The sequence below is a fragment of the Doryrhamphus excisus genome, linkage group LG6 (assembly GCF_037039965.1).
Source record: "Doryrhamphus excisus strain RoL-2023G ecotype Guam linkage group LG6, RoL_Dexc_Guam_v1.1, whole genome shotgun sequence".
Taxonomy (NCBI): Eukaryota; Metazoa; Chordata; class Actinopteri; order Syngnathiformes; family Syngnathidae; genus Doryrhamphus; species Doryrhamphus excisus.
In genome coordinates, this window is record NC_136362.1 from 7,629,481 (window position 1) to 7,657,063 (window position 27,583).

General features: G+C 34.3%; 1 protein-coding gene across 1 annotated transcript; it reads right to left on the reverse strand.

Moving 5' to 3' along the window:
- Window positions 1-253: 253 nt before the first annotated feature.
- tgm1l1 (transglutaminase 1 like 1) lies at window positions 254-27,583 on the reverse strand. The gene is made up of 14 exons (XM_058068328.2): window positions 27,471-27,583; window positions 21,460-21,755; window positions 21,212-21,403; window positions 15,799-16,050; window positions 13,570-13,688; window positions 11,869-11,976; window positions 11,620-11,797; window positions 8,001-8,139; window positions 6,290-6,482; window positions 6,045-6,198; window positions 5,688-5,972; window positions 1,153-1,313; window positions 932-1,068; window positions 254-863 (listed from the first exon to the last, which is right to left on the reverse strand). The coding sequence occupies exons 2-14, from the start codon at window positions 21,752-21,754 to the stop codon at window positions 719-721; spliced, it is 2,358 nt and encodes a 785-aa protein (XP_057924311.2). The 5' UTR covers window position 21,755; window positions 27,471-27,583; the 3' UTR covers window positions 254-718.

Genomic DNA, 27,583 nt, shown 5'->3' on the forward strand with positions numbered 1-27,583 from the left:
GTCTTTACCAAAAGAGGGCAGCAGAACGTTTTCTGTTGGGATTGTAGCGCTTTCTTATATAAAAGTTACATATAAACTTATATCTTTATGGGAGCAGATGGAGCTTATTAATTGTGTCTTATTATAGTAAATACTTGCTTGGTGCATGATGTATGTATGTGTGTGTGTGGGGGGGGGCATCTTGTGCAACATTTCAGTGTTCAGTTACAGTCTAGTTGGGGTCAGAGGTCACACATTCCAAGCAAATAAATAGTTGTCCTTCACATTTTAATAGTGAGTGCTGAGTAAGCGTCAGTGTTTTCCTTTGTGATTGTTATACAAGAGTACTTCAATGTTAGTTTACACACACACACACACACACACACACACACACACAACAAATATGTCCACTTATAAAAAAAAACTGTTTACATTCAAATGTAGTAAAAAAAAAAAGGTGACCAAACATTCCTTGCTGCCTTGTGTGATATCTTATATAAAAGTCTACGTAAGCACGATACAGTGTAAAAATGACGTGTTTTTTTTTCAGTGGTGCTTACTGTGATGAATAAATTCATCATAAGAATACTTTAAATGCTGTGTTTAAGCCCCCCCCTGCCCCCAATAATACTGATAATGCCAATCATAGCTGTATATAATAATAATAATAATAATAATAATAATAATAATAGTAACATGTTTCAGTACAAAAAGTGTACATAAGAAGAATCCATAACGATCACTGCTCCAGAACAACAATGTCAGCTACTCCGTGTACTTGTGTGAGCTGCTTGCAGTCCAGGGATGCCACCAGCTTCCTGGCCCCCGGCTGGGTCGGAATGAAGTGTTCCGTCAGGGTCACGGTGGAGTGACCGCTGACGTCCCTAAGACAAATTCACCACAGGTCAAAAGACTGGCATGGGAAAAGGAAAAGATGGGGGGGGGGTCTTACCCCACAACCACTTCGTGGCCTTTCTGCAGACCCAGACCTTCCACTCTGAAAACCACGTCCTTTAGAGTCCTCGGTAGGGGGTTGGTGAATATGATCTTGGCCCCCATTTCCTGGCCGACCACCGCTTTTCCCAACGGCTGCATCAAAAAAAAAAAAAAAAAAAAAATTTGTTAGGATTCATGGAAAACAAAAATTGTATGTAAAAGCAATAAAATTCCCACCAGGATGTTGAGGTTGGGTGTCCGGAGCCGGAAGGTGCTTTGGTTGGCCAGAACCTGCTTGGTCTCGTTGACTCTTCCCGACAGAGTCAGCATGAGTGCAGCCTGATCCACCAGCTGGTTTTGGTATTCGTGGTAAGGCAAGACCCACTCAATGGTTTTCTCTGTGTGGAGACACGAGTCAAGCCGAGGTCACGACCGGATCATTTAAGGAAGCTAATCAGGAAGTCACAAGCGTGTATCTTTCTTCTCTAGTATGCTAGTATGACATATTTGTACAAGCGTGTGCTTTTTGTCATGTATACGTGCAAACCTGATGTGATATCCTCCGGGGGCACACAGCCGAATTTCAGGCATGGGTGTGACATTCCCAACGTGGAATCTAAAATTCTTTTTTGGAAGGATGGAACTAAAGCAATAAAAAACATTCACTACACTTTCATCACGGAACTGGAGCTTGTAGAAGAGCTGTGGAAACATCTTAAGTATGATGCTTTTCTCACGTCCCGACAGTAAACACAACACGGATGTCTGACTGATGATGTCGGTGACAGTGTCAATCATCATCAAGGGTCCAGCCCAGTTGGTCAAGACTTGGCTTTCGGCTTTCATGAGATCATAGAGGACACGATTCCAAAGAATTCTAGACAATGTCAGCGACTGGTCACAATGCGCTCTCGCAGTGATTATTTTGCTGCATAATATTACAAGTTTATTCTTGCAAAATTCCAATTTGTTCACGGAAAATTACAGATTTTTTTTTCCCATTTTTGCAGTTTTTCAACTTTCTTCTCATAATTATGACTTTATTCCCATACTATAGTGTCTTTAGATATTATGTAATATTTTCCACAACCTAATTTTAATTTTAATTTTAATTTTAATTTTAATTTTAATTTTAATTTTAATTTTAATTTTAATTTTAATTTTAATTTTAATTTTAATTTTAATTTTAATTTTAATTTTAATTTTAATTTTAATTTTAATTTTAATTTTAATTTTAATTTTATGTCTTTATGGCTGTGCGCTCAAAGTGCGTGTTTTTCTGCATAATGTTATGATTTTATTCTTGCAAAATTCCAATTTGGTCATGAAAATTACAGCATTTTTGTCTTTCTTGTGTCTTATAATAATAATGTCTTTATTATTGTAACATTTTCCACAACCTAATTTTCCTCCAAAAATATTTTATTTAATTAATTTTTTTCTTTATTGGTAGCTTGTTCATTTCACAATGTTATGTCTTAATGGCTGTGCTCACTGAGTGCTTATTTTTCTGCATATTATTACAATTTTATTCTTGCAAAATTCCAATTTGTTCATGGAAAATTACAGAATTTTTTTTCCCATTTTTGCAGTTTTTCAACTTTCTTCTCATAATTATGACTTTATTCCTATACTATAGTGTCTTTAGATATTATGTAATATTTTCCACAACCTAATTTTCCTCCAAAAATTTTAATTTTAATTTTAATTTTAATTTTAATTTTAATTTTAATTTTAATTTTAATTTTAATTTTAATTTTAATTTTAATTTTAATTTTAATTTTAATTTTAATTTTAATTTTAATTTTATGTCTTTATGGCTGTGCGCTCAAAGTGCGTGTTTTTCTGCATAATGTTATGATTTTATTCTTGCAAAATTCCAATTTGGTCATGAAAATTACAGCATTTTTTTCAATTTTTGTAGTTTTTCAACTTTCTTCTCATAATTATGACTTTATTCCTATACTATAATGTCTTTATTATTGTAACATTTTCCACAACCTAATTTTCCTCCAAAAATATTTTATTTAATAAATTTTTTTCTTTATTGGTAGCTTGTTCATTTCACAATGTTATGTCTTAATGGCTGCGCTCACTGAGTGCTTATTTTTCTGCATATTATTACAATTTTATTCTTGCAAAATTCCAATTTGTTCACGGAAAATTACAGAATTTTTTTTCCCCATTTTTGCAGTTTTTCAACTTTCTTCTCATAATTATGACTTTATTCCTATACTATAGTGTCTTTAGATATTATGTAATATTTTCCACAACCTAATTTTCCTCCAAAAATTTTAATTTTAATTTTAATTTTAATTTTAATTTTAATTTTAATTTTAATTTTAATTTTAATTTTAATTTTAATTTTAATTTTAATTTTAATTTTAATTTTAATTTTATGTCTTTATGGCTGTGCGCTCAAAGTGTGTGTTTTTCTGCATAATGTTATGATTTTATTCTTGCAAAATTCCAATTTGGTCATGAAAATTACAGCATTTTTGTCTTTCTTATGTCTTATAATAATAATGTCTTTATTATTGTAACATTTTCCACAACCTAATTTTCCTCCAAAAATATTTTATTTAATAAATTTTTTTCTTTATTGGTAGCTTGTTCATTTCCCAATGTTATGTCTTAATGGCTGCGCTCACTGAGTTATTTTTCTGCATATTATTACAATTTTATTCTTGCAAAATTCCAATTTGTTCACGGAAAATTACAGAATTTTTTTTCCCATTTTTGCAGTTTTTCAACTTTCTTCTCATAATTATGACTTTATTCCTATACTATAGTGTCTTTAGATATTATGTAATATTTTCCACAACCTAATTTTCCTCCAAAAATTTTAATTTTAATTTTAATTTTAATTTTAATTTTAATTTTAATTTTAATTTTAATTTTAATTTTAATTTTAATTTTAATTTTAATTTTAATTTTAATTTTAATTTTAATTTTAATTTTAATTTTAATTTTAATTTTAATTTTAATTTTAATTTTAATTTTATGGCTGTGCGCTCAAAGTGCGTGTTTTTGTGCATAATGTTATGATTTTATTCTTGCAAAATTCCAATTTGGTCATGAAAATTACAGCATTTTTGTCTTTATTATGTCTTATAATAATAATGTCTTTATTATTGTAACATTTTCCACAACCTAATTTTCCTCCAAAAATATTTTATTTAATAAATTTTTTTCTTTATTGGTAGCTTGTTCATTTCCCAATGTTATGTCTTAATGGCTGCGCTCACTGAGTGCTTATTTTTCTGCATATTATTACAATTTTATTCTTGCAAAATTCCAATTTTACAGAATTTTTTTCCCCATTTTTGCAGTTTTTCAACTTTCTTCTCATAATTATGACTTTATTCCTATACTATAGTGTCTTTAGATATTATGTAATATTTTCCACAACCTAATTTTCCTCCAAAAATTTTAATTTTAATTTTAATTTTAATTTTAATTTTAATTTTAATTTTAATTTTAATTTTAATTTTAATTTTAATTTTAATTTTAATTTTAATTTTAATTTTAATTTTAATTTTAATTTTAAGTCTTTATGGCTGTGCGCTCAAAGTGCGTGTTTTTGTTATGATTTTATTCTTGCAAAATTCCAATTTGGTCATGAAAATTACAGCATTTTTTTTCAATTTTTGTAGTTTTTCAACTTTCTTCTCATAATTATGACTTTATTCCTATACTATAATGTCTTTATTATTGTAACATTTTCCACAACCTAATTTTCCTCCAAAAATATTTTATTTAATAAATTTTTTTCTTTATTGGTAGCTTGTTTATTTAATAATGTTATGTTTTAATGGCTGCGCTCACTGAGTGCTTATTTTTCTGCATATTATTACAATTTTATTCTTGCAAAATTCCAATTTGTTCACGGAAAATTACAGCATTTTTTTTAACATTTCTGTAATTTCTGTAAGTTTTTCAACTTTCTTCTCATAATTATGACTTTATTCCCATATTAGTGTCTTAGTGTTGTAATATTTTCCACAACCTAATTTTCCTCCAAAAATATTTTATTTTATTTATTTATTTTTTTTTCTTTATTGGTAGTTTGTTCATTTCATAATGTTATGTCTTAATGGATGCGCTCTCTGAGTGCTAGTTTTTCTGCATAATATTACAATTTTATTCCTGCAAAATTCCAATTTGTTCACGGTAAATTACAGAATTTTTTTTCCCCATTTCTGCTGTTTGTCAACTTTCGTCTCAAAATTATGATTTTATTCCCACACTATAGTGTCTTTATTATTGTAACATTTTCCACAACCTAATTTTCCTCCAAAAATATTGTATTTTATTTATTTTTATTTTTTTTCTTTATTTTCTTGTCTTAATGGCTGTGCTCTTTGAGTGCTTATTTTTCTGCATAATATTACAATTTTATTCCTGCAAAATTCCAATTTGTTCATGGAAAATTAAAGCATTTTTTTTTTACATTTCTGTAATCTTTCTCATAATTATGACTTTATTCCTATACTATAGTGTCCTTATTATTGTAATATTTTCCACAACCTAATTTTCCCCCAAAATATTTTTATTTGATTTATTTTATTTTTATTTTTATTTTTGCTTTATTGGTAGTTTGTTCATTTCATAATGTTATGTCTTTAAAAATGCACTTTTTCGACTTTATGCTACTAAAATGAAAATATTTGTGAATAATATTACAACATTATTCTTGGGAAAATATGACTTTTTTTGCTTCATATTTTGATGCAATTCTTGTGAAATTAATTTGTTGATTCATTTTCTACCTTCATGAGGCGAAAGCTCCACAGGCATCTGCTCCTTCTTGATGGTGCTCTTCACAACACCGGTGTAGTACATGACGGCCACCTGGCTGTGCAGGGTGGTCCGACGGGGCTGGGAGCTCCAGTTCTTCACCACGATGCTCAGGTGGGCGTCCGCCCCCATCCTGGGCCCCTCTCCCTCCATCTTCACCTCCACGGTGACGTCTTCTGCCAAGGGCACAGAGTAAACATCTGGCTTGCTGCCGTAACGACTTGCCGTCTCTACAGCGATGCGTTCTTCTTCAGAACCTTGAGAAACGTACAGAGAAACCGTTAAGCATCTTTTCGATCAAGGAGTCCCACAAACGACCCCGAGGGTACCTTCTTGATGTTTGTACAAATGAGTGATGTCCGCTCGCTCATCAGAACCGACTGCTTTCGTGCTGATGCAGTGACCCACCACCTTCTTCTCGATGCGGAACTGCGTGAACGTACCGTCCAAATTCCTTTGCCAGTAGATCTTATCACTGTTGACCTGGTTGAGGAGGAACATTCCCACCTCAGAGACCAGGAGGAACGTTTACAGCGCAGATGAAGTCGATAAAAAGTATGGATTGAATGCCAACCTCTGCAAAGACAAAAGGCGTGTCGTGTTTGAGGTACACCTGGCCGGAGCGGATGGCCGTGACGGAGGCGGGGCCACAGCGGAAGGTCCCCTGGCTCGTCTCCTGGGGGGTGGAGTCGATAGCTTGCCAACCCCCGTGACCGTCGGGAAGGTCTGGCCTGGCCATCCAGCAGTCGTTCCATACGTGGAAATTCCTAGGAATACATTTATTCATTTTCGACTGTAATTCCTGTTAGAGAAATTCCAATTTAGAGTCTACCACACAGGGGGCCCCCTTTTTTGTTGGTTCCAGGGTTCCAGAAAGGGTTCTAGATGTCACTGGTACTTCGGTACATGTCAAAAAATTCATTTTTCAATTCATTTTCTACAGCTTTTCCTCACGAGGGTTGCGGGGGTGATGGAGCCTATCCCAGCCAATCACAGGGCACATATAGACAAACAACCATTCACACTCACATTCATACCTATGGACAATTTGGAGTCGCTAATTAACCTAGTATGTTAAAAATAAAAATAAAAATAAAAATAAAAATAAAAATAAAAATAAAAATAAAAATAAAAATAAAAATAAAAATAAAAATAAAAATAAAAATAAAAATAAAAATAAAAATAAAAATAAAAATTAAAATTAAAATTAAAATTAAAATTAAAATTAAAATTAAAATTAAAATTAAAATTAAAATTAAAATTAAAATTAATTAAAAGTAAATTCATTTTCTACCGCTTTTCCTCACTGTCTTTGGGCGAGAGGCAGGGTACACCCTGGACTGGGAAAAATAAAAATAAAAATAAAAATAAAAATAAAAATAAAAATAAAAATAAAAATAAAAATAAAAATAAAAATAAAAATAAAAATAAAAATAAAAATAAAAATAAAAATAAAAATAAAAATAAAAATAAAAATAAAAATAAAAATAAAAATAAAAATAAAAATAAAAATAAAAATAAATAAAGATTTTGGAGGAAAATTAGGTTGTAGAAAATATTACAATAATAAAGACACTATAGTATAGAAACAAAGTCAAAATTATGAGAAGAAAGTTGAAAAACTGCAGAAATGGAGAAAAAAATTTCTGTCATTTTCCGTGAACAAATTGGAATTTTGTAATATTATGCAGCAAAATAAAAATAAAAATTAATGAAATAAAAAAAAAAGAAATTATATTAAAAAGGCAGGAAGTGAACAAATGTAACAGTTACTGATTGTAAAAGTACCAGATGGAGGGGTAGGATTTAATAAGCTTTGCTTCTTCCTACTCCTTTTGGACATGTGGAACTGTGAACTGATTATGTGATGCATTCAAATGTAATCTGATGCATGTTCAAATGAAATAAAAGCATTACCATTACTACCGCGAAGGCAAGGTCCACAAACTCGTTTGTAGTATTGGTGTACTATCATTCAGGTAAACAAACACATAGGATGTTTACTGTAACTATATCCAAGATTGGAGTCACGTCTCAGTAGTTTTCAAGGCGAAAAGAAGAGACAAACATTTGTAGATGAAATAGAGGATTTCAAAACACAGTCTGAGCTCTCTGGTTAGAACCAGTACCAGCTGGTCCTGCAGGCGTGCGGCTAATTGACGGGGCATGACATCTGCATCCCCGAAGTAGAGGACTGCTGCTCAGAAGAGATATATAAATATCACGTGAATTCCATCCATCAGTTTCGTTTCCACAGGCTGTCCCGGAACTTTACCCCGACTTACCACACAGAGTCACTGTTGAGGTAGTCGATGGGCTCCAGATTCTCATCGAAGTAGACGTCGTTGGTGAGGGAAACATCCGTGTCGTGGGCAGACTGGAAGTTGGTCACACTGCGAGTGGGTATGCCAAGACAGCGGAGTACTACAAGTATAAACAACATGACCATAAATACATATTTCAGTACAATATGTTCGGATATTTTGCAGAACTGCTCGCTGAATGAAAGTGACATGTGTGGCTGTATGGGGGGGGGGGGGGGGGGGGCAGTAGAGGGTGTGACAGGAATGGCACTGTGAGGTATTCTCGGGGTATATGAGCTATGGCTAGCTATCAGTGCTGAGGTCAGGTGGCTATCCTGGGCTGGCAGACGTAAATCTAACACGGGGAAATTTACCGACAGAGTGAATGAAAATCGCCTTAGAGAAAGAACGGGTTGATGTTTCTGAAGTTGACCTGAACGTAGGGTTGCAGGAATACACAAGATACATTACATAAGATACATAAATGCAACCATAAATCAAGCCCGCAGCCCCATCCTGTCAACTCTTGGCCCAGCGCTGCTCTTAAGGTGTCGGGGAGCGAGGCTTGCACATCGTATTATACCACAGACACAGACTTGTGGGTTCTTGACGAAGACTCAAGTTTCACTGATTCATGGGTGCTTTACGAAGTTTTGAGTTTCACTGATTCGTGGGTTCTTGACGAAGACTTGAGTTTCACTGACTCACGGATGCTTGTTGAAGACTCGAGTTTCACTGACTCATGGGTACTTGATGAAGACTCGAGTTTCACTGACTCATGGGTACTTGATGAAGACTCGAGTTTCACTGACTCATGGGTAATTGATGAAGACTCGAGTTTCACTGACTCATGGGTACTTGATGAAAACTCGAGTTTCACTGACTCACGGATGCTTTGAAGACTCGAGTTTCACTGACTCATGGGTACTTGATGAAGACTCAAGTTTCACTGACTCATGGGTAATTGATGAAGACTCGAGTTTCACTGACTCATGGGTACTTGATGAAGACTCAAGTTTCACTGACTCATGGGTACTTGATGAAGACTCGAGTTTCACTGACTCATGGGTACTTAAAGACTCGAGTTTCACTGTCTCATGGGTACTTAAAGACTCGAGTTTCACTGTCTCATGGGTACTTAAAGACTCGAGTTTCACTGACTCATGGGTACTTAAAGACTCGAGTTTCACTGTCTCATGGGTACTTAAAGACTCGAGTTTCACTGTCTCATGGGTACTTAAAGACTCGACTTTCACTGACTCATGGGTACTTGATGAAGACTCGAGTTTCACTGACTCATGGGTACTTAAAGACTCGAGTTTCACTGTCTCATGGGTACTTAAAGACTCGAGTTTCACTGACTCATGGGTAATTGATGAAGACTCGAGTTTCACTGACTCACGGGTACTTGATGAAGACTCGAGTTTCACTGACTCATGGGTACTTGATGAAGACTCGAGTTTCACTGACTCATGAGTAATTGATGAAAACTCGAGTTTCACTGACTCATGGGTACTTGATGAAGACTCGAGTTTCACTGACTCATGGGTACTTGATGAAGACTCGAGTTTCACTGACTCATGGGTAATTGATGAAGACTCAAGTTTCACTGACACATGGGTACTTGATGAAGACTCGAGTTTCACTGACTCATGGGTAATTGATGAAGACTCGAGTTTCACTGACTCATGGGTACTTGATGAAGACTCGAGTTTCACTGACTCACGGATGCTTGTTGAAGACTCGAGTTTCACTGACTCATGGGTACTTGATGAAGACTCGGGCTTCACTGACTCATGGGTACTTGATGAAGACTCGAGTTTCACTGACTCATGGGTACTTGATGAAGACTCGAGTTTCACTGACTCATGGGTACTTGATGAAGACTCGAGTTTCACTGACTCATGGGTAATTGATGAAGACTCGAGTTTCACTGACTCATGGGTACTTGATGAAAACTCGAGTTTCACTGACTCACGGATGCTTGTTGAAGACTCGAGTTTCACTGACTCATGGGTACTTGATGAAGACTCAAGTTTCACTGACTCATGGGTAATTGATGAAGACTCGAGTTTCACTGACTCATGGGTAATTCATGAAGACTCAAGTTTCACTGACACATGGGTACTTGATGAAGACTCGAGTTTCACTGTCTCATGGGTGATTGATGAAGACTCGAGTTTCACTGACTCATGGGTACTTGATGAAGACTCGAGTTTCACTGACTCATGGGTAATTGATGAAGACTCGAGTTTCACTGACTCATGGGTACTTGACGAAGACTTGAGTTTCACTGACTCATGGGTACTTGATGAAGACTCAAGTTTCACTGACTCATGGGTAATTGATGAAGACTCGAGTTTCACTGACTCATGGGTAATTCATGAAGACTCAAGTTTCACTGACACATGGGTACTTGATGAAGACTCGAGTTTCACTGTCTCATGGGTGATTGATGAAGACTCGAGTTTCACTGACTCATGGGTACTTGATGAAGACTCGAGTTTCACTGACTCATGGGTAATTGATGAAGACTCGAGTTTCACTGACTCATGGGTACTTGACGAAGACTTGAGTTTCACTGACTCACGGATGCTTGTTGGAGACTCGAGTTTCACTGACTCACGGATGCTTGTTGAAGACTCGAGTTTCACTGACTCATGGGTACTTGATGAAGACTCGAGTTTCACTGACTCATGGGTAATTGATGAAGACTCGAGTTTCACTGACTCATTGGTACTTAAAGACTCGAGTTTCACTGTCTCATGGGTGCTTGGTGAAGACTCGAGTTTCACTGACTCATGGGTACTTGATGAAGACTTGAGTTTCACTGACTCCTGGGTGCTTGATGAAGACTCGAGTGTCACTGTCTCATGGGTGCTCGATGAAGACTCAAGTCTAATTAGCTTGCAGGTACTCGATGAAACTCACAACCACATCGGTGCTTGATGAAGACTTGGGTTTCAATGACTCTCAGGTGCTTGACGAAGACTCGAGTTTCACTGATTCATGGGTTCTTGACGAAGACTTGAGTTTCACTGACTCACGGATGCTTGTTGAAGACTTGAGTTTCACTGACTCATGGGTACTTGATGAAGACTCGAGTTTCACTGACTCATGGGTGATTGATGAAGGTTCGAGTTTCACTGACTCATGGGTACTTAAAGACTCGAGTTTCACTGTCTCATGGGTGCTTGGTGAAGACTCGAGTTTCACTGACTCATGGGTACTTGATGAAGACTCGAGTTTCACTGACTCATGGGTAATTGATGAAGACTCGAGTTTCACTGACTCCTGGGTACTTGATGAAGACTCGAGTGTCACTGTCTCATGGGTACTTGATGAAGACTCGAGTGTCACTGTCTCATGGGTGCTCGATGAAGACTCAAGTCTAACTAGCTTGCAGGTACTCGATGAAACTCACAACCACATCGGTGCTTGATGAAGACTTGGGTTTTCAATGACTCTCAGGTGCTTGTCGAAGACTCGAGTTTCACTGATTCATGGGTGCTTTACCAAGTTTTGAGTTTCACTGATTTGTGGGTACGACTGAGGTAAGAACCGTCACCGCACTTTCACTCCCATTTGCTCCCAGACTCACCTGACGTGGTGACCCCAGAAAAGACCCAGCACTGGCCATATGACACGGGCATTCCGTGGGAGGAGTGGTATTTCCTCAGGATCTCCACGCTGCTGCTCCACGCAGCAGGAGACACCCCATTGGAGTAATTCCCTGACCAGTTTCCAATCAGAACCCCAAAGTCATCTTGAAAATTGATCTGGAAAAAAAAACCGATGTGCCGGTGAGATGCAGTTGAAGTCATGTCCTCTTTAACATCCCAATACTCACCATGGCTGATAGGACCCTGACCACATTGACAGGATCCCCCCTACCGGACGGCGGGATGTCACTTCTTTCCAGAATGAACAGACATGCTTCCAGAATCCCCTCTTGAAACTGCAATGATGTGAACCATAAGGACATGTGACCATACAGCATTCAGTGCACATTTTTGGCTTTAAAATGGCAGGTTTTATTTACCGTATTTTCTGGACTATAAGTCGCACAAGGCTAAAAATGCATAATTAGGTCGGAAAAAACATACATAAGTCGCACTGGAGTATAAGTCGCATTTTTTGCGGGTAATTTATTTTAACTACTTGACCATTTTTTTTTCTTTTTTTTTCATTTTTAAATCGCTCTGGAGTATAAGTGGCAGGAAGAGCCAACCTATGAAAAAAAGTGCGACTTATAGTCCGGAAAATACGGTATATATATATATATATATATATATATATATATATATATATTTTCTGGACTATAAGTCGCTCTGGAGTATAAGTCGCATTTTTTGTGGGTACTTTATTTTAACTACTTGACCATTTTTTTTTCATTTTTTTTTCATTTTTAAGTTGCTCTGGAGTATAAGTGGCAGGAACAGCCAACCTATGAAAAAAAGTGTGACTTATAGTCCGGAAAATACCATATATATATATATATATATATATTTTCTGGACTATAAGTCGCTCTGGAGTATAAGTCGCATTTTTTGCGGGTAATTTATTTTAACTACTTGACCAGTTTTTTTCATTTTTTTCCCCGTTTTTAAGTCGCTCTGGAGTATAAGTGGCAGGAACAGCCAACCTATGAAAAAAAGTGCGACTTATAGTCCGGAAAATACGGTATATATATATATATATTTTTTTTTCCGGACTGTAAGTTGCTCCGGAGTATAAGTCACACAAGGCCAAAAAATGCATAATTAGGTCAAAAAAAAACATACATAAGTCGCACTGGAGTATAAGTCGCATTTTTTGCGGGTAATTTATTTTAACTACTTGACCAAAACAGACATTACGTCATCTTGGAAGGCAAGTTCTAACAATAAAATAATAGAGAATTAATAGGGTGTAAGCTATGCTAACACAAATGGTTATTCAGCTACACAAAAAATGTGTTTATGTAACATAAACAGTTTTTTCATTTATAAGTCGCTCTGGAGTATAAGTGGCAGGAACAGCCAACCTATGAAAAAAAAGTGTCAAATGCCAAAAATGCATAATTAGGTACAAAAAACATACATAAGTCGCACTGGAGTATAAGTCGCATTTTTTGCAGGTAATTTATTTTAGATACATAAACACTTTTCATTTATAAGTCGCTCTGGAGTATAAGTGGCAGGAACAGCCAACCTATGAAAAGAAGTGCGACTTTTTGTCCGGAAAATACGGTATTTTTTTCTTCGGGAAAAAAATGTTGAGTTTGGAGTTTGTCTTGGTCTTGGTCTTGGTCTTGGTCTTGGTCTTGGTCTTGGTCTTGGTCTTGGTCTTGGTCTTGGTCTTGGTCTTGTCTTGTCTTGTCTTGTCTTGTCTTGTCTTGTCTTGTCTTGTCTTGTCTTGTCTTGTCTTGTCTTGTGAGATTTGCCTTGAAATTATGTCCAGAAAACTTAGGAACAGAATCGTTTCAGAACTTCCAAAATGTTTCGGTAAAACTGGATATTTTTCTTGTTGACACCGCAATAACGCCATGAATCCGAGAGCGCCTCCTCACCTGCCCGAAATTCCACGTCCGGGCGCCGATTTGCTTCTCAGTTCCATAATAAATTCTCCCGGTGTCATTCAAAACATACTCCTTCCTCTCCTCTTCATCATCCAGAAACACGGCGTCCTCTGCAAAGAGATTGTGCCATCATAAAATATGTGCTCACGGCCTTGAAAGTAACAGCTTTCCACCCGCGTGTGTTTGGCCTTCACATTACGAAGAAGGCAGGCTTTTCACTTCCTGTCTTTCCGTGAAAACTGGTCCTAAAATGTACGGCCCGTTCACCTCCTTTAGTGGCAAAATCACTGAAAAATGTCATTTCCTTTCACTCGGTCTGCCCTGGTTAACAAACACAAAGACACTGTGGGCACCCCTGCTGTTTACAGACTCGGGTTTGTGTCGGTCACTAGCATCTCTAACCTTCTAACTGGTGGAAATGAAAGGAGGCTGTAAAAAAATCACTGAAAAATGTCATTTCCTTTCACTCAGTCCGCCCTGGTTAACAAACACAAAGACACTGTGGGCACCCCTGCTGTTTATAGACTCGGGTTTGTGTCGGTCACTAGCATCTCTAACCTTCTAACTGGTGGAAATGAAAGGAGGCTGTAAAAAATCACTGAAAAATGTCATTTCCTTTCACTCGGTCTGCCCTGGTTAACAAACACAAAGACACTGTGGGCACCCCTGCTGTTTATAGACTCGGGTTTGTGTCGGTCACTAGCATCTCTAACCTTCTAACTGGTGGAAATGAAAGGAGGCTGTAAAAAAATCACTGAAAAATGTGATTTCCTTTCACTCGGTCTGCCCTGGTTAACAAACACAAAGACACTGTGGGCACCCCTGCTGTCTATAGATTGGGGTTTGTGTCGTTACAAAGAAAGCATACTTTTCACTTCCTGTCTTTCTGTTAAAAATAGTCCTAAAATGTACACTCCAGTCACTTCCTTTAGTGGCAAAATCCCTGAAAAATGTGATTTCCTTTCACTCGGTCTGCCCTGGTTAACAAACACAAAGACACTGTAGGCACCCCTGCTGTTTATAAAGTCGGGTTTGTGTCGGTCACTAGCATCTCTAACCTTCTAACTGGTGGAAATGAAAGGAGGCTGTAAAAAATCACTGAAAAATGTCATTTCCTTTCACTCAGTCCGCCCTGGTTAACAAACACAAAGACACTGTGGGCACCCCTGCTGTTTATAGACTCGGGTTTGTGTCGGTCACTAGCATCTCTAACCTTCTAACTGGTGGAAATGAAAGGAGGCTGTAAAAAATCACTGAAAAATGTAATTTCCTTTCACTCGGTCTGCCCTGGTTAACAAACACAAAGACACTGTGGGCACCCCTGCTGTTTATAGACTCGGGTTTGTGTCGGTCACTAGCATCTCTAACCTTCTAACTGGTGGAAATGAAAGGAGGCTGTAAAAAAATCACTGAAAAATGTGATTTCCTTTCACTCGGTCTGCCCTGGTTAACAAACACAAAGACACTGTGGGCACCCCTGCTGTCTATAGATTGGGGTTTGTGTCGTTACAAAGAAAGCATACTTTTCACTTCCTGTCTTTCTGTTAAAAATAGTCCTAAAATGTACACTCCAGTCACTTCCTTTAGTGGCAAAATCCCTGAAAAATGTGATTTCCTTTCACTCGGTCTGCCCTGGTTAACAAACACAAAGACACTGTAGGCACCCCTGCTGTTTATAAAGTCGGGTTTGTGTCGGTCACTAGCATCTCTAACCTTCTAACTGGTGGAAATGAAAGGAGGCTGTAAAAAAATCACTGAAAAATGTAATTTCCTTTCACTCAGTCCGCCCTGGTTAACAAACACAAAGACACTGTGGGCACCCCTGCTGTTTATAAAGTCGGGTTTGTGTCACTAGCATCTCTAACCTTCTAACTGGTGGAAATGAAATGCGGCTGTAAAATTAAGATGTTTATGAGAAAAAACGAGGAAGGAAGAGGGGTCCAGTCTTGGGGGACGACTAGGAGAAAGAGAGGAAGTTATGTTTTGGAGGAGGAAGGAGGAAGGAGGAGGAAGGTTGCTCCTTATCTGCCAGCTGTGATTCTTGTGTTTTTCACTCCTTATTTAATATTTGTGGAATGTAAGTATGAGCAGATACCCACAGGAGAGAAGGGAGGAGGCCAGAAGTATGAGGGGAGGTTCTGGGTCGGGTTGTCTGCTTGATTTGCTTTCTAGCGTTATCTAGTGTTATTATTGTCAAGAGAAATGCCTGCGGAATCGTACCGATACACCAGGGGTTGAAGAGCAGGACAATGTTCTTGCTGCAGGTGTAAGTACTTGGACTTTCCTCCTTCAGGGAGCCTGACGTGACTGTCAGACCGTAAAGGCCAATCACAGCGTTGGCCGGAGAGTTGACAGACAAGCGAGCCTTGTTGCCGCTTTGCTCTGCAATCTTGGCCCCCCAGCTTTTATCGTCCAGGTCATCCACCCGTGGAATGATGACATGGGTGCCTTTGGACACCAGAGGCAGTGGACCTGCAATGCAAGTTGAATGTATAAGTTGTATAAATAGATGACATCAAATATGAACAACAATGTATAGCGTAAACAGTAAATTGTACAAATAATTTAAATAATTTTTCATAAATAATAGTTATATGAATTTAATTTAATTTAATTTAATTTAATTTAATTTAATTTAATTTAATTTAATTTAATTTAATTTAATTTAATTTAATTTAATTTAATTTAATTTAATTTAATTTGCATTGAATTAATTTACATAAAATAAAAATAAAAATAAAAATAAAAATAAAAATAAAAATAAAAATAAAAATAAAAATAAAAATAAAAATAAAAATAAAAATTAAAATTAAAATTAAAATTAAAATTAAAATTAAAATTAAAATTAAAATTAAAATTAAAATTAAAATTAAAAGTTTTCATAAATAATAGTTATATGAATTTAATTTAATTTAATTTAATTTAATTTAATTTAATTTAATTTAATTTAATTTAATTTAATTTAATTTAATTTAATTTTAAATGTAAAAATTTTATTATTATTATTATTATAATTAATTTAATTTAATTAATTACATTTTTTAAGTTTGAGACCCCTAAAACTAAACTTAAATAGCCAAAAACTTACCACTTCCACACGGATAGGGAGGATAACTATTAACAGTAATTTAACCTTTGACATGAACATTAATCAAACGTAATCATTTTTTCTGGGTACATGATACCATACAGCATCCATATCAAACATTAAACTTTCATATCAAGGCGAGGGCCTCAAACTAGTGTCCAAACTAGGGCCGCGTGTTTGAGACCCCTGCTATAAAGACTCGAATTTCTGTGAATCGAGTACCCGAGTAAAAACTCCAGTCAGTACAAAGAATCGAGTTTTTCGAGTGAAAGAAACTGCAGACCTTCACAGGATTGTGTCGGGATCCTCTGAGTAAACGCAACACGATTAATGTTTGATACGTTCACCAAATCGACTTAGATACTCTTTTACCGGACAAAAAAAAAAAAAAAATCTATAACAAGATAAGATTTAGTTCATTGTGTCATGAACTCCGTAGAAAGAATAGTCCTCGGTTAGATAAGACGACTTTGTGGGGTTCTACTTTTGGCACCCTTATCAAAAATGTATTGTTCTCCATCTGAGTCCTGAGTCCTGAGACCTGAGACCCCACCACCCTTCCTCTCTGGTTGCTGGAAATGAGTGACAAGGAAGTCATTAATAGCGCTGTGTCTATTTTGCGCTTCACAGTCGACGGAGGATCTCGACTGAGCCTACGAAAATCAAAACATCGTGAGATTAGCATTTTTGCAACATCCAACGCCCCGTCACGGCAGATGAGTTGGTTGCGGGTGTCAGCTACGGCCATTTGTTGCTGGTGATGTAACTGACGTTGGTTCCTGAGCAGATGAGTAGATGATTGGCCGATGAAGCCTGCAAATACCGGAGGGAGGTGTCTGGTATGCTGAGGTCTGGAAGCTGTTAAGGTTCTGGGTGGAATCCAACCCTCGGTGATGTCACCCTGGCCAACCTTCTGTTATGTTTACATAAGCTACAGTATCAACATACCGCATCCGCTTTATTCTTTATTTATTCTATATTCTATATAGAATATACCTATTCTTTACTTATTCCATATTCTATATAGAACATATTCTTTATTTATTATATATTCTATATATGATATATTCTTTATTTATTCTATAGTTATTCTATATTTATTCAATAGTTATTCTATATTTATGCTATATTCTATGTAGAATATATTATTTATTTATTCTATAGTTATTCTATATTCATTCTGTATTCTATATAGAATATATTCAATATTTATTCTATATTCTCTATAGAATATATTCTATAATTATTCTATATTCTATATAGAATATATTCTTTATTTATTCTATAGTTATTCTATATTTATTCTATATTCTATATAGAATATATTCTATATTTATCCTATATTCTACTATATAGAATACATTCTATATTAATTCTATATTCTATATAGAATATATTCTTTATTTATTCTATAGTTATTCTATATTATCCTATATTCTATATAGAATACATTCTATATTTATTCTATATTCTATATAGAATATATTCTTTATTTATTCTATAGTTATTCTATATTCATTCTATATTCTATAGAGAATATATTCTATATTTATTCTATATTCTCTATAGAATATATTCTATAATTATTCTATATTCTATATAGAATATATTCTTTATTTATTCTATAGTTATTCTATATTTATTCTATATTCTATATAGAATATATTCTATATAGAATATATTCTATAATTATTCTATATTCTATATAGAATATATTCTTTATTTATTCTATAGTTATTCTATATTTATTCTATATTCTATATAGAATATATTCTTTATTTATTCTATAGTTATTCTATATTTATCCTATATTCTATATAGAATATATTCTATATAGAATATATTCTATATTAATTCTATATTCTATATAGAATATATTCTTTATTTATTCTATAGTTATTCTATATTTATCCTATATTCTATATAGAATACAGTCTATATTTATTCTATATTCTATATAGAATATATTCTTTATTTATTCTATAGTTATTCTATATTCTATATAGAATATATTCTTTATTTATTCTATAGTTATTCTATACTCTATAAAGAAAATATTCATTATTTATGCTATATTATATATAGAATATATTCTGTATTTATTCTGTATTTATTCTGTATTTATTCTGTATTTATTCTGTATTTATTTTATATTCTATATAGAATATATTATACATTTATTCTATATTTATTCTATATTCTATATAGAATATATTCTATATTTATTCTATATTCTATATAGAATATATTCTACATTTATTCTATATTCTGTACTCTATATAGAATATATTCTATATTTATTTTATATTTATTCTATATTCTACAAAGAATATATTCTACTTTTATTCTATATTCTTTATTTTTTAAATCTTTATTATTATTTTCTTCTTTATTGAAAACACTGAAACTGATCATATCATATTATCTTATGCTAATAATAGGAGATTTTCAACATGAATCAACTTTGCTTAAATATGTTTTTATAATTATGATTTACATTATTAGCCATCCATGATGAACTAGCTCGCACCCCAGCGTGATTTCCGGTATCAAACAAACGCTTCTCGAGGTAGATCTTGGTTCAGTATATTATTATTCATCAAAAAGTCGAGTTCATGTGGAGTCCCACAGGGCTTGGTTCTCAGCCATCCACATCTATGTACGGCCTCTTGGCTGGATACAGAATTACATGAAAGGCTGTCTCTTTTTAGCTGTTTTTATATCTTTAGAATAGGTTTTTATTTAAAAATTTAAAGTGATGGTTTTTGGTGGTACCCCACTTGTAGATCTTGGTCCTTTAGCCCAGGGTCACACAAAGAATTTGAACAATCTAAGACTTGTGGTTGACTCAAAGCTTTTTTTCCCTTCAGGCAGTTGGCCAAAATCGAACCAATTCCTCAAAAGCAGCAGTGATCCACGCCTTTGTCAGGAGTCGGATGGATTACTCTAATGCGCTTTATGTGGGGGTTAGTGGATCCACTGGCGCTGGTTGAATGCTGCCACTGGCAACTGGCACACGGAAACAGGGACACATTTCAGCCATTTTAGTTTCACTGCACTGACGTAATCCAGGAGGGAATCAGGCTTTTGCAGCTCAGAAACGATCAAACGTTCAAACGCCGTTTTAGATGTCACGTTTTAAAATGCATCCACTGGTTCTCATTGGCCTTCGACATTGATTGATAGATATAGATATGCGTTTATGTGCTTTTATTGTTTTTATACACTTGTAGGTGGCTGCACGGTGGATGAGTGGTTAGCACGTGTGGCCTCACAGCTAGGAAACCCGAGTTCAATTCCACCCCTGGCCATCTCTTTGTGGAGTTTCCATGTTCTCCGGGGACTCTAGTTTCAAAAAATATGCTAGGTTAATTAGCGACTCCAAATTGTCCATAGGTATGAATGTGAGTGTGAATGGTTGTTTGTCTATATGTGCCCTGTGATTGGCTGGCCACCAGTCCGGGGTGTAACCCACCTCTGGCCCGAAGACAGCTGGGATAGGCTCCAGCACCCACCGCAACCCTCGTGAGGATAAGCGGTAGAAAATGAATAAAATAAAAATAAAAATAAAAATAAAAATAAAAATAAAAATAAAAATAAAAATAAAAATAAAAATAAAAATAAAAATAAAAATAAAAATAAAAATAAAAATAAAAATAAAAATAAAAATAAAAATAAAAATAAAAATAAAAATAAAAATAAAAATTAAAATTAAAATTAAAATTAAAATTAAAATTAAAATTAAAATTAAAATTAAAATTAAAATTAAATAAATGACCATTTGTAGGCCCGCACGGTGTACAAGTGGTTAGCATGTAGTAGGCCACACAATTAGGAAATCATAATGATTGTTTGTCTATATGTGCCCTGCCATTGGCTGGCCAACGACAGCTGGGATAGGCTCCAGCCTACCTGATAAGCAGCATTGAAAATAGATGCTACTTTACATCACATTTGTATTTTTCTTTTTTTGCGCATCACTGTGGAGCCCTAATTAAAGTGCTGGATGGAATATTATATAACATTTTAAAAACATCAAACACAAATTAAAATTAAAATTAAAATTAAAATTAAAATTAAAATTAAAATTAAAATTAAAATTAAAATTAAAATTAAAATTAAAATTAAAATTAAAATTAAAATTAAAATTAAAATTAAAATTAAAATTAAAACTGAAATTATTTTAGGATAAAAATTAAAACAAAAAAAAATAAGAAACAAACAAACAAAAAAAAAACTTAAATTAGATTAGGAAAGCAGGAAGTGAACAAATGTAACAGTTACTGATTGTAAAAGTACCTGATGGATGGATGCATGTTCAAATGAAATAAAACCATTACCATTACCATTACCATTACCATTACCATTACCATTACCATTACCATTACATTACCATTACATTACCATTACCATTACCATTACCATTACCATTACCATTACCATTACCATTACCAAGTTAATGTACATAAGAGTACTATTGTTGTCAATTCTAATCGGTTATTATGAATCCATCCATCTCGGTCCATCCAAAAAAACAAGTCCTACCTGTTCTCAGGTCCAGATGCAGCTTGTCTGAGTCCGCACTGAAGGGCCTGTTGAACTCCAGCTCTATCTGGAAAGGTTGTCCTCTGCGCACGATCAGCTCGTCCCCGTGGTACAGGTCAGTGTGGTGCTCCTGCCTGTTCCGACCCGTTTTAGAGCTCAGCAGGTCCACAGAACTCACCGACAACTTCACCACTGCAAAGGTGTTGCTTGAAAATAAAGTTTTTCCACGGGATTATTGTCACAATTACCTTCCATTTCTTTAGAATCCCCATTCGCCGGCTTGGACCCATCGTGGTCCGGGATGGGGGCCGGGGGTTTGGGGGGTTTGACCAGCTCCACTCTATCTGTGACGTCATAGGAAGTGCTGTTCTGGCGCTCGCAGCAGCACGGGCACATTTTCCTGAACCAGCGGCAGCAAGCGCTTTCTTCCTGCTTCTTTTCTCCTTCCTTCTGAATGGACAGCTCCACCCTGGTGGGTGGAGACGCACCGGGGAACCGCCCCACGTCTGAGGTGTCTCTTGCTGTCAGCCTCTCACCTGGCATCCTGGAGGACATATTACGGCCATTTATTTCTGTCAAGACGGATCCTAATCTGGGTGCAAAGTTATTAAGCAGATATAAGAACCAATAGGAGGACATTGTTAATATCCGGCTGTTTCACTGAGACAGACCAAGCTGATAACATTTGTAGATGACACATTTCATTGGTAATGGTAATGGTTTCATTTCATTTGAACGTGCATCAGATTACAATTGAATGCATCACATAATCAGTTCACAGTTCCACATGTCCAAAAGGAGTAGGAAGAAGCAAAGCTTATTAAATCCTACCCCTCCATCTGGTACTTTTACAATCAGTAACTGTTACATTTGTTCACTTCCTGCTTTCATAATATAGTTTACGTTTTTTTTTTGTTTTTTAAATTTAATTAAATTAAATGTAATTTAATTTTTCACCTTATTTTTTCTTTTAATTTTAATTAATTTAAATAATTAATTAAAAATTAAATTAAATTAATTAATTATTGAAATCAATTTTAATTAATGTAAATAATCAATTTAAAATAAAATTAATTAATTAATTAATTAAATTAATTTTAGTAATTTAAATAATTAATTTGAAATGTAATTAAAAAAAACATTAAACTGTATTATGGAAAGCAGGAAGTGAACAAATGTAACAGTTTAAAAATTTAGGTTTAAATTAAATTAAATTAAATTAAATTAAATTAAATTAAATTAAATTAAATTAAATTAAATTAAATTAAATTAAATTAAATTAAATTAAATTAAATTAAATTAAATTAAATTAAACCAGTCATGATGTGCTATACATATCACTATATTGACAGTTACTATGGTATTACTATTGTACTATGATACTATGGCATTTAATTTAATTTAATTTAAACCTAAATTTTTAAACTGTTACATTTGTTCACTTCCTGTTTTCCATAATACAGTTTAATGTTTTTAAATTAAATTAAATTAAATTAAATTAAATTAAATTAAATTAAATTAAATTAAATTAAATTAAATTAAATTAAATTAAATTAAATTAAATTAAATTAAATTAAATTAAATTTTTGTCATGTATCAAAGTACGAAGTGATATGACCATACAATGACATAACGGGTACCATAGTAACTGTCAAAAAAAAATATTTGCCAAAAAAAAAAATGTCTGCAATTTCCAAAAAGTTGCACCCACGCAACTCCCACAAGCAGCTGGATTCTACCACTTTTGTGTGCGTTTGTGCACACAGCACCACACAACGGGTGTCGATGCGTCGTGTATGGATATTTATCAACATGTCACATCCCTTCTCCCGTGCAGAGAACCAATAATCAAAGCAGAATGAAACCATTCGTCACAGGCCAGCCTTTGTCTTTGCTTCTGTTTCTCAGCTATGAAACACATGCGAAAGTGAAAAGTAGATATTTACTAAAAAAAAAACCCCAAAGGAAGGAAGGGGCATTTCTAAGTTGTTCCTCCGTGTGTTTCCTCATTTGGCATCATCTCATCATAAAAAGCCATATTGGCCGCTATAAACGGCAATGAATCCTGATTAGCGAAACCATTAAGGCACCAGTGGAGCTCCGTCAGCGATTGTAAAACATCCACGATGACTAACGAGCTGCAATGACAACGAGGAGAAATCCACATCAACAACTGAGTGCCTGCTTTATGAGGTCATTATTCTTGTTTTTACAACAATTGAATTTTTTTTTTTTTTTTTTTGCTTAACCACTTCTCTCACTCCTTCCTGCCAAACTTTAAAATCGACCGTTAAAGCGGGCACAGTTTGCAATGATTACTGTTGCAGGGTTACGACTTTCTCCTCGCTAAAAAACTCAACAAAACCAGGCAGCGTGTAGCCCAACAGGACCGATCATGAGATTATTGGGGAAATAAGAAGAGAACCAGGGGTTCTGAGGACAGGGGGGAGGGGCTTAGCCGCCTGGAGATGTACAGGATATGAATAAATGTAATAGACATTCAAAAAAAAATAAAAAAAATCCAAAAACCAAATAAGGAACAAGAACCGGGATATAATTTTCCTACTTTTGGACAGATTTAGTAGAGATACTCAATAGTTTTAGGCCACCATTAAATGTACACAAGTACACACAATCTATACTGCAAAACCGCTATCAAGCTCTGCAACCATTCTGTCTGTATATCATTATCATTATTATATTATTGATTAACCTGTTATTGTTACTATCATCATTATTCTTCTTATGATTATCACTACCAGGCCTAATAGCCTGATTTTGTCCTATTATACAAAATTTGTCAGAGATTTTTTTTGTAAAAAAAAAAAAAAAAAAAATTTAAATCAACTTATTTATTTTATTATTTACTTTTCATTCTTCTTCTGATTATTACTGGCTAGTATTAGCCTGCTTATTGGCTTGCTTATTAGCCCGCTTTTGCCCTATTACATTAAATTTGTCAGAGATTTTTTGGTAAAAAAAAAAAAAAAAAAAAAAATCAAATGATTTATTTTATTATTTTTTTCATTCTTCTTCTTCTGATTATTGCTACTACTACTACTACTACCAATAATAATAGTAGTAGGCTAGTATTAGCCTGCTTCTGCCCTATTATATGAAATTTTTCAGAGATTTTTTTGGGTAAAAAAATCAGTAAAAAATATCCATAAAATATATTTTTTTTGTAAAAAAAAATCAGTAAAAAATATCCATAAAAATATTTTTTTTGTAAAAAAAATCAATAAAAATATAAAATAATTCATTTTATTATTTTTTTTTTATTATTGATTATAACTACTACTAGTAGTAGGTGGCTAGTATTAGCCTGCTTTTGCCCTCTTATATGAAATTTGTCAGAGATTTTTTTTTTTGTAAAAAAAAATCAAAATAAAAATCAATCAAAAACAACATAGGCTTAATGACGCCACTGAAGAGAACTAATACAAATGTGACCACCATCTGCATTGGGAAATAAAAACTTAAATACTAAAATAAAGAAGAAATGAGGTCCTACTATAGAACTATACAACTTATATACAACTTATATACATACTATATACATACTATATACATACTATACAACTACAATAATATGCTGCACATTTGATCATATTTTCTTGATTCAGAAGAGAGATGATGAAGTTATGGTAGAGTTCAAAGTGCATGAAATGGTTTGATGCCGTCCGACCTCACAGCCTTAAGTTCAAGTATAGGATACACGATAGGATACACGATAGGATACACAATAGGATACACGTGCCTTTGGCAACTTTCCCTTTTGTGTGTGGATTTTTTTTTCTTATTTTCAAGTGTGACTTCCTGAGTTCATCATCTGGTCAGATTCCATTTTGCTCCAGCGTTCCCAATCCAGTCCAGTAAATATTTGGCACCAGCACTGAAAATCATTGTGCTGGAGACAAAGGGTTCCACCTGCTCCGTGGATCGCTGCATGATGTCCACCATCAACTCCAGACGCCCTCTGTGACTTCCTTGCTTTTTCTATTTGGAGCTAAACATCAGTGCCAAGGACTGAAATACTGTATACTATACTGTACTATACTGTATACTATACTGTACTATACTGTATACTATGCTGCATCCGTTAAATCAACAATGTTTAGTGAATAGTGCTGGACACTAGACGGTCCAGGATGAATGGGGCTTAAAATCTAACCTTCTTAAAGCTCCACCCCACCTACTACTAATAGTAGTAGTAGGCTAGTATTAGCCTTCTTATTGGCTTGCTTATTAGCCTGCTTTTTCTCTATTATATGACATTTGTCAGAGATTTAAAAAAAAAAAAAAAAAAAAAAATCAAATTATTTATTTTATTATTTACTTTTCATTATTCGTCTTGTGATTATAGTAGTAGTAGACTAGTATTGCCCTATTATATGAAAATTATATAATAGGGCAATTATATGAAATTTGTAAAAAAAAAAAATCAAATTATTTATTTTATTATTTATTTTTCATTCTTCTTCGTCTGATTATTACTACTACTACTACTAGTAGTAGTAGGCTGCTTTTGTCAGCCTATTAGCCTGATTTTGTCTTATTATACAAAATTTGTAATTTTTTGTAAAAAAAAATATTTTTTTTTAATCAACTTATTTATTTTTCATTCTTCTTCTTCTGATTATTACTACTACCACTACTACTAGTAGTAGTAGGCTAGTATTAGCCAGTTTATTGGCTTGCTTATTAGCCTACTTTTGCCCTATAATAGGAAATTTGTCAGCGATTTTTTTGCTAAAAAAAAATCACAAAAAAAAAATCAAATTTATTTTATTCATTTTTCATTCTTCTTTGTCTGATTATTACTACTACTACTAGTAGTAGTAGTAGTAGTAGTAGGCTGCTTTTGTCGGCCTATTAGCCTGATTTTGTCCTATTATACAAAATTTGTAATTTTTTGTAAAAAAAAAAAAATTTTTTAAATCAACTTATTTATTTTATTATTTATTTTTCATTCTTCTTCTTCTGATTATTATTAGTAGTAGTAAAACCGGGCCGTTTATTAGCTTGCTTATTGGCTTGCTTATTAGCCTGTTTTTGCCCTATTATATAAAATTTGTCAGAGATTTTTTTTGTAAAAAAAATCAATAAAAAATAATCAAATTATTTATTTTTCATTCTTCTTCTTCTGATTATTACTCGGCCGTTTATTAGCTTGCTTATTGGCTTGCTTATTAGCCTGTTTTTGCCCTATTATATAAAAAAAATTTGTAAAAAAAAAATCAATAAAAAAAATCGAATTATTTATTTTATTATTTATTTTTCATTCTTCTTCTTTTGATTATTACTACAACTACTACTACTAGTAGTAGGCTAGTATTAGCCAGCTTATTGGCTTTCTTACTAGCCTGCTTTTGCCCTACTATATGAAATTTAAAAAAAAATGATTTTTTTGGTAAAAAAAAAAATCAATAAAAACAAAAAAATCAAATGTATTTTATTAATTTTTCATTCTTCTTCTTCTGATTATTACCACTACTACATAGTGGGGGTTCTTTCTGCTTCAGGATATTCCAAATGGTTCTACTGGTTAGGACCAATGTTTCTGCTTTTAAATTTTCATGTTGTTTTCACCTCTAAATGCGGCACATACAGGCAAAACCTGTCCTGTCTGAAACTAAATAATGATATTCGGATCATGTGATATTTATATTTGATGACCTTGTAGGACCTCCAAAGGACAATTAAGCACCATGGTCACTGATCACCTTAACCTTTTATTTATCCAATATCTAATATCGCCACATGACAAATTTCCATTCCTTCTTTCCCATCACAATAACTCCCATCACTCGTTCCATGCGCCCCCTCCCTGTTCAACTCCTTCTCAGTCAGTTTGTGTTGGCATGGCATCAGAGCCGGAATGCCAACTGGACCCTGAGATAAGCGCCTCAAAATCAGGTTTTGTTTTGTTGTCAAGTAGAACTGGACTGATCTAATACGTCTCGTAACAAAGTGACCCCGGGTATCATCTGATTTTGGTCAGAAGGCCTCTTGTTCATCAGCTGATTTTATGCGTAATCACCCGAACCAGAGTGAATATTTACTTATTTGCCCGAGTCTTGTGCAAGTACTAAAACTGTCCGTTTTCCCCCCTCAGTGCCTTTTCTTAAGGGAATCCTTCTGTCAACCACCAAAGGTCAAAAGGCTTTCCTCTCTTTTGTGGGAAAGGAAACCGTTATTTACAGTTCTCATCGAGCCTTAAGCAAGATTAGCGAAAGAAAAAGAAAAAAACTCTTACTTTCTCTGTGTTGGATTCACGGGAACTGCGGGCAAAGAGTTTCTTATCCTGTTGAAAAAGAAACTTTTCTGCACTACTACTTTGCTCAGACCGCTAAATGTGTCAGTCCAGGA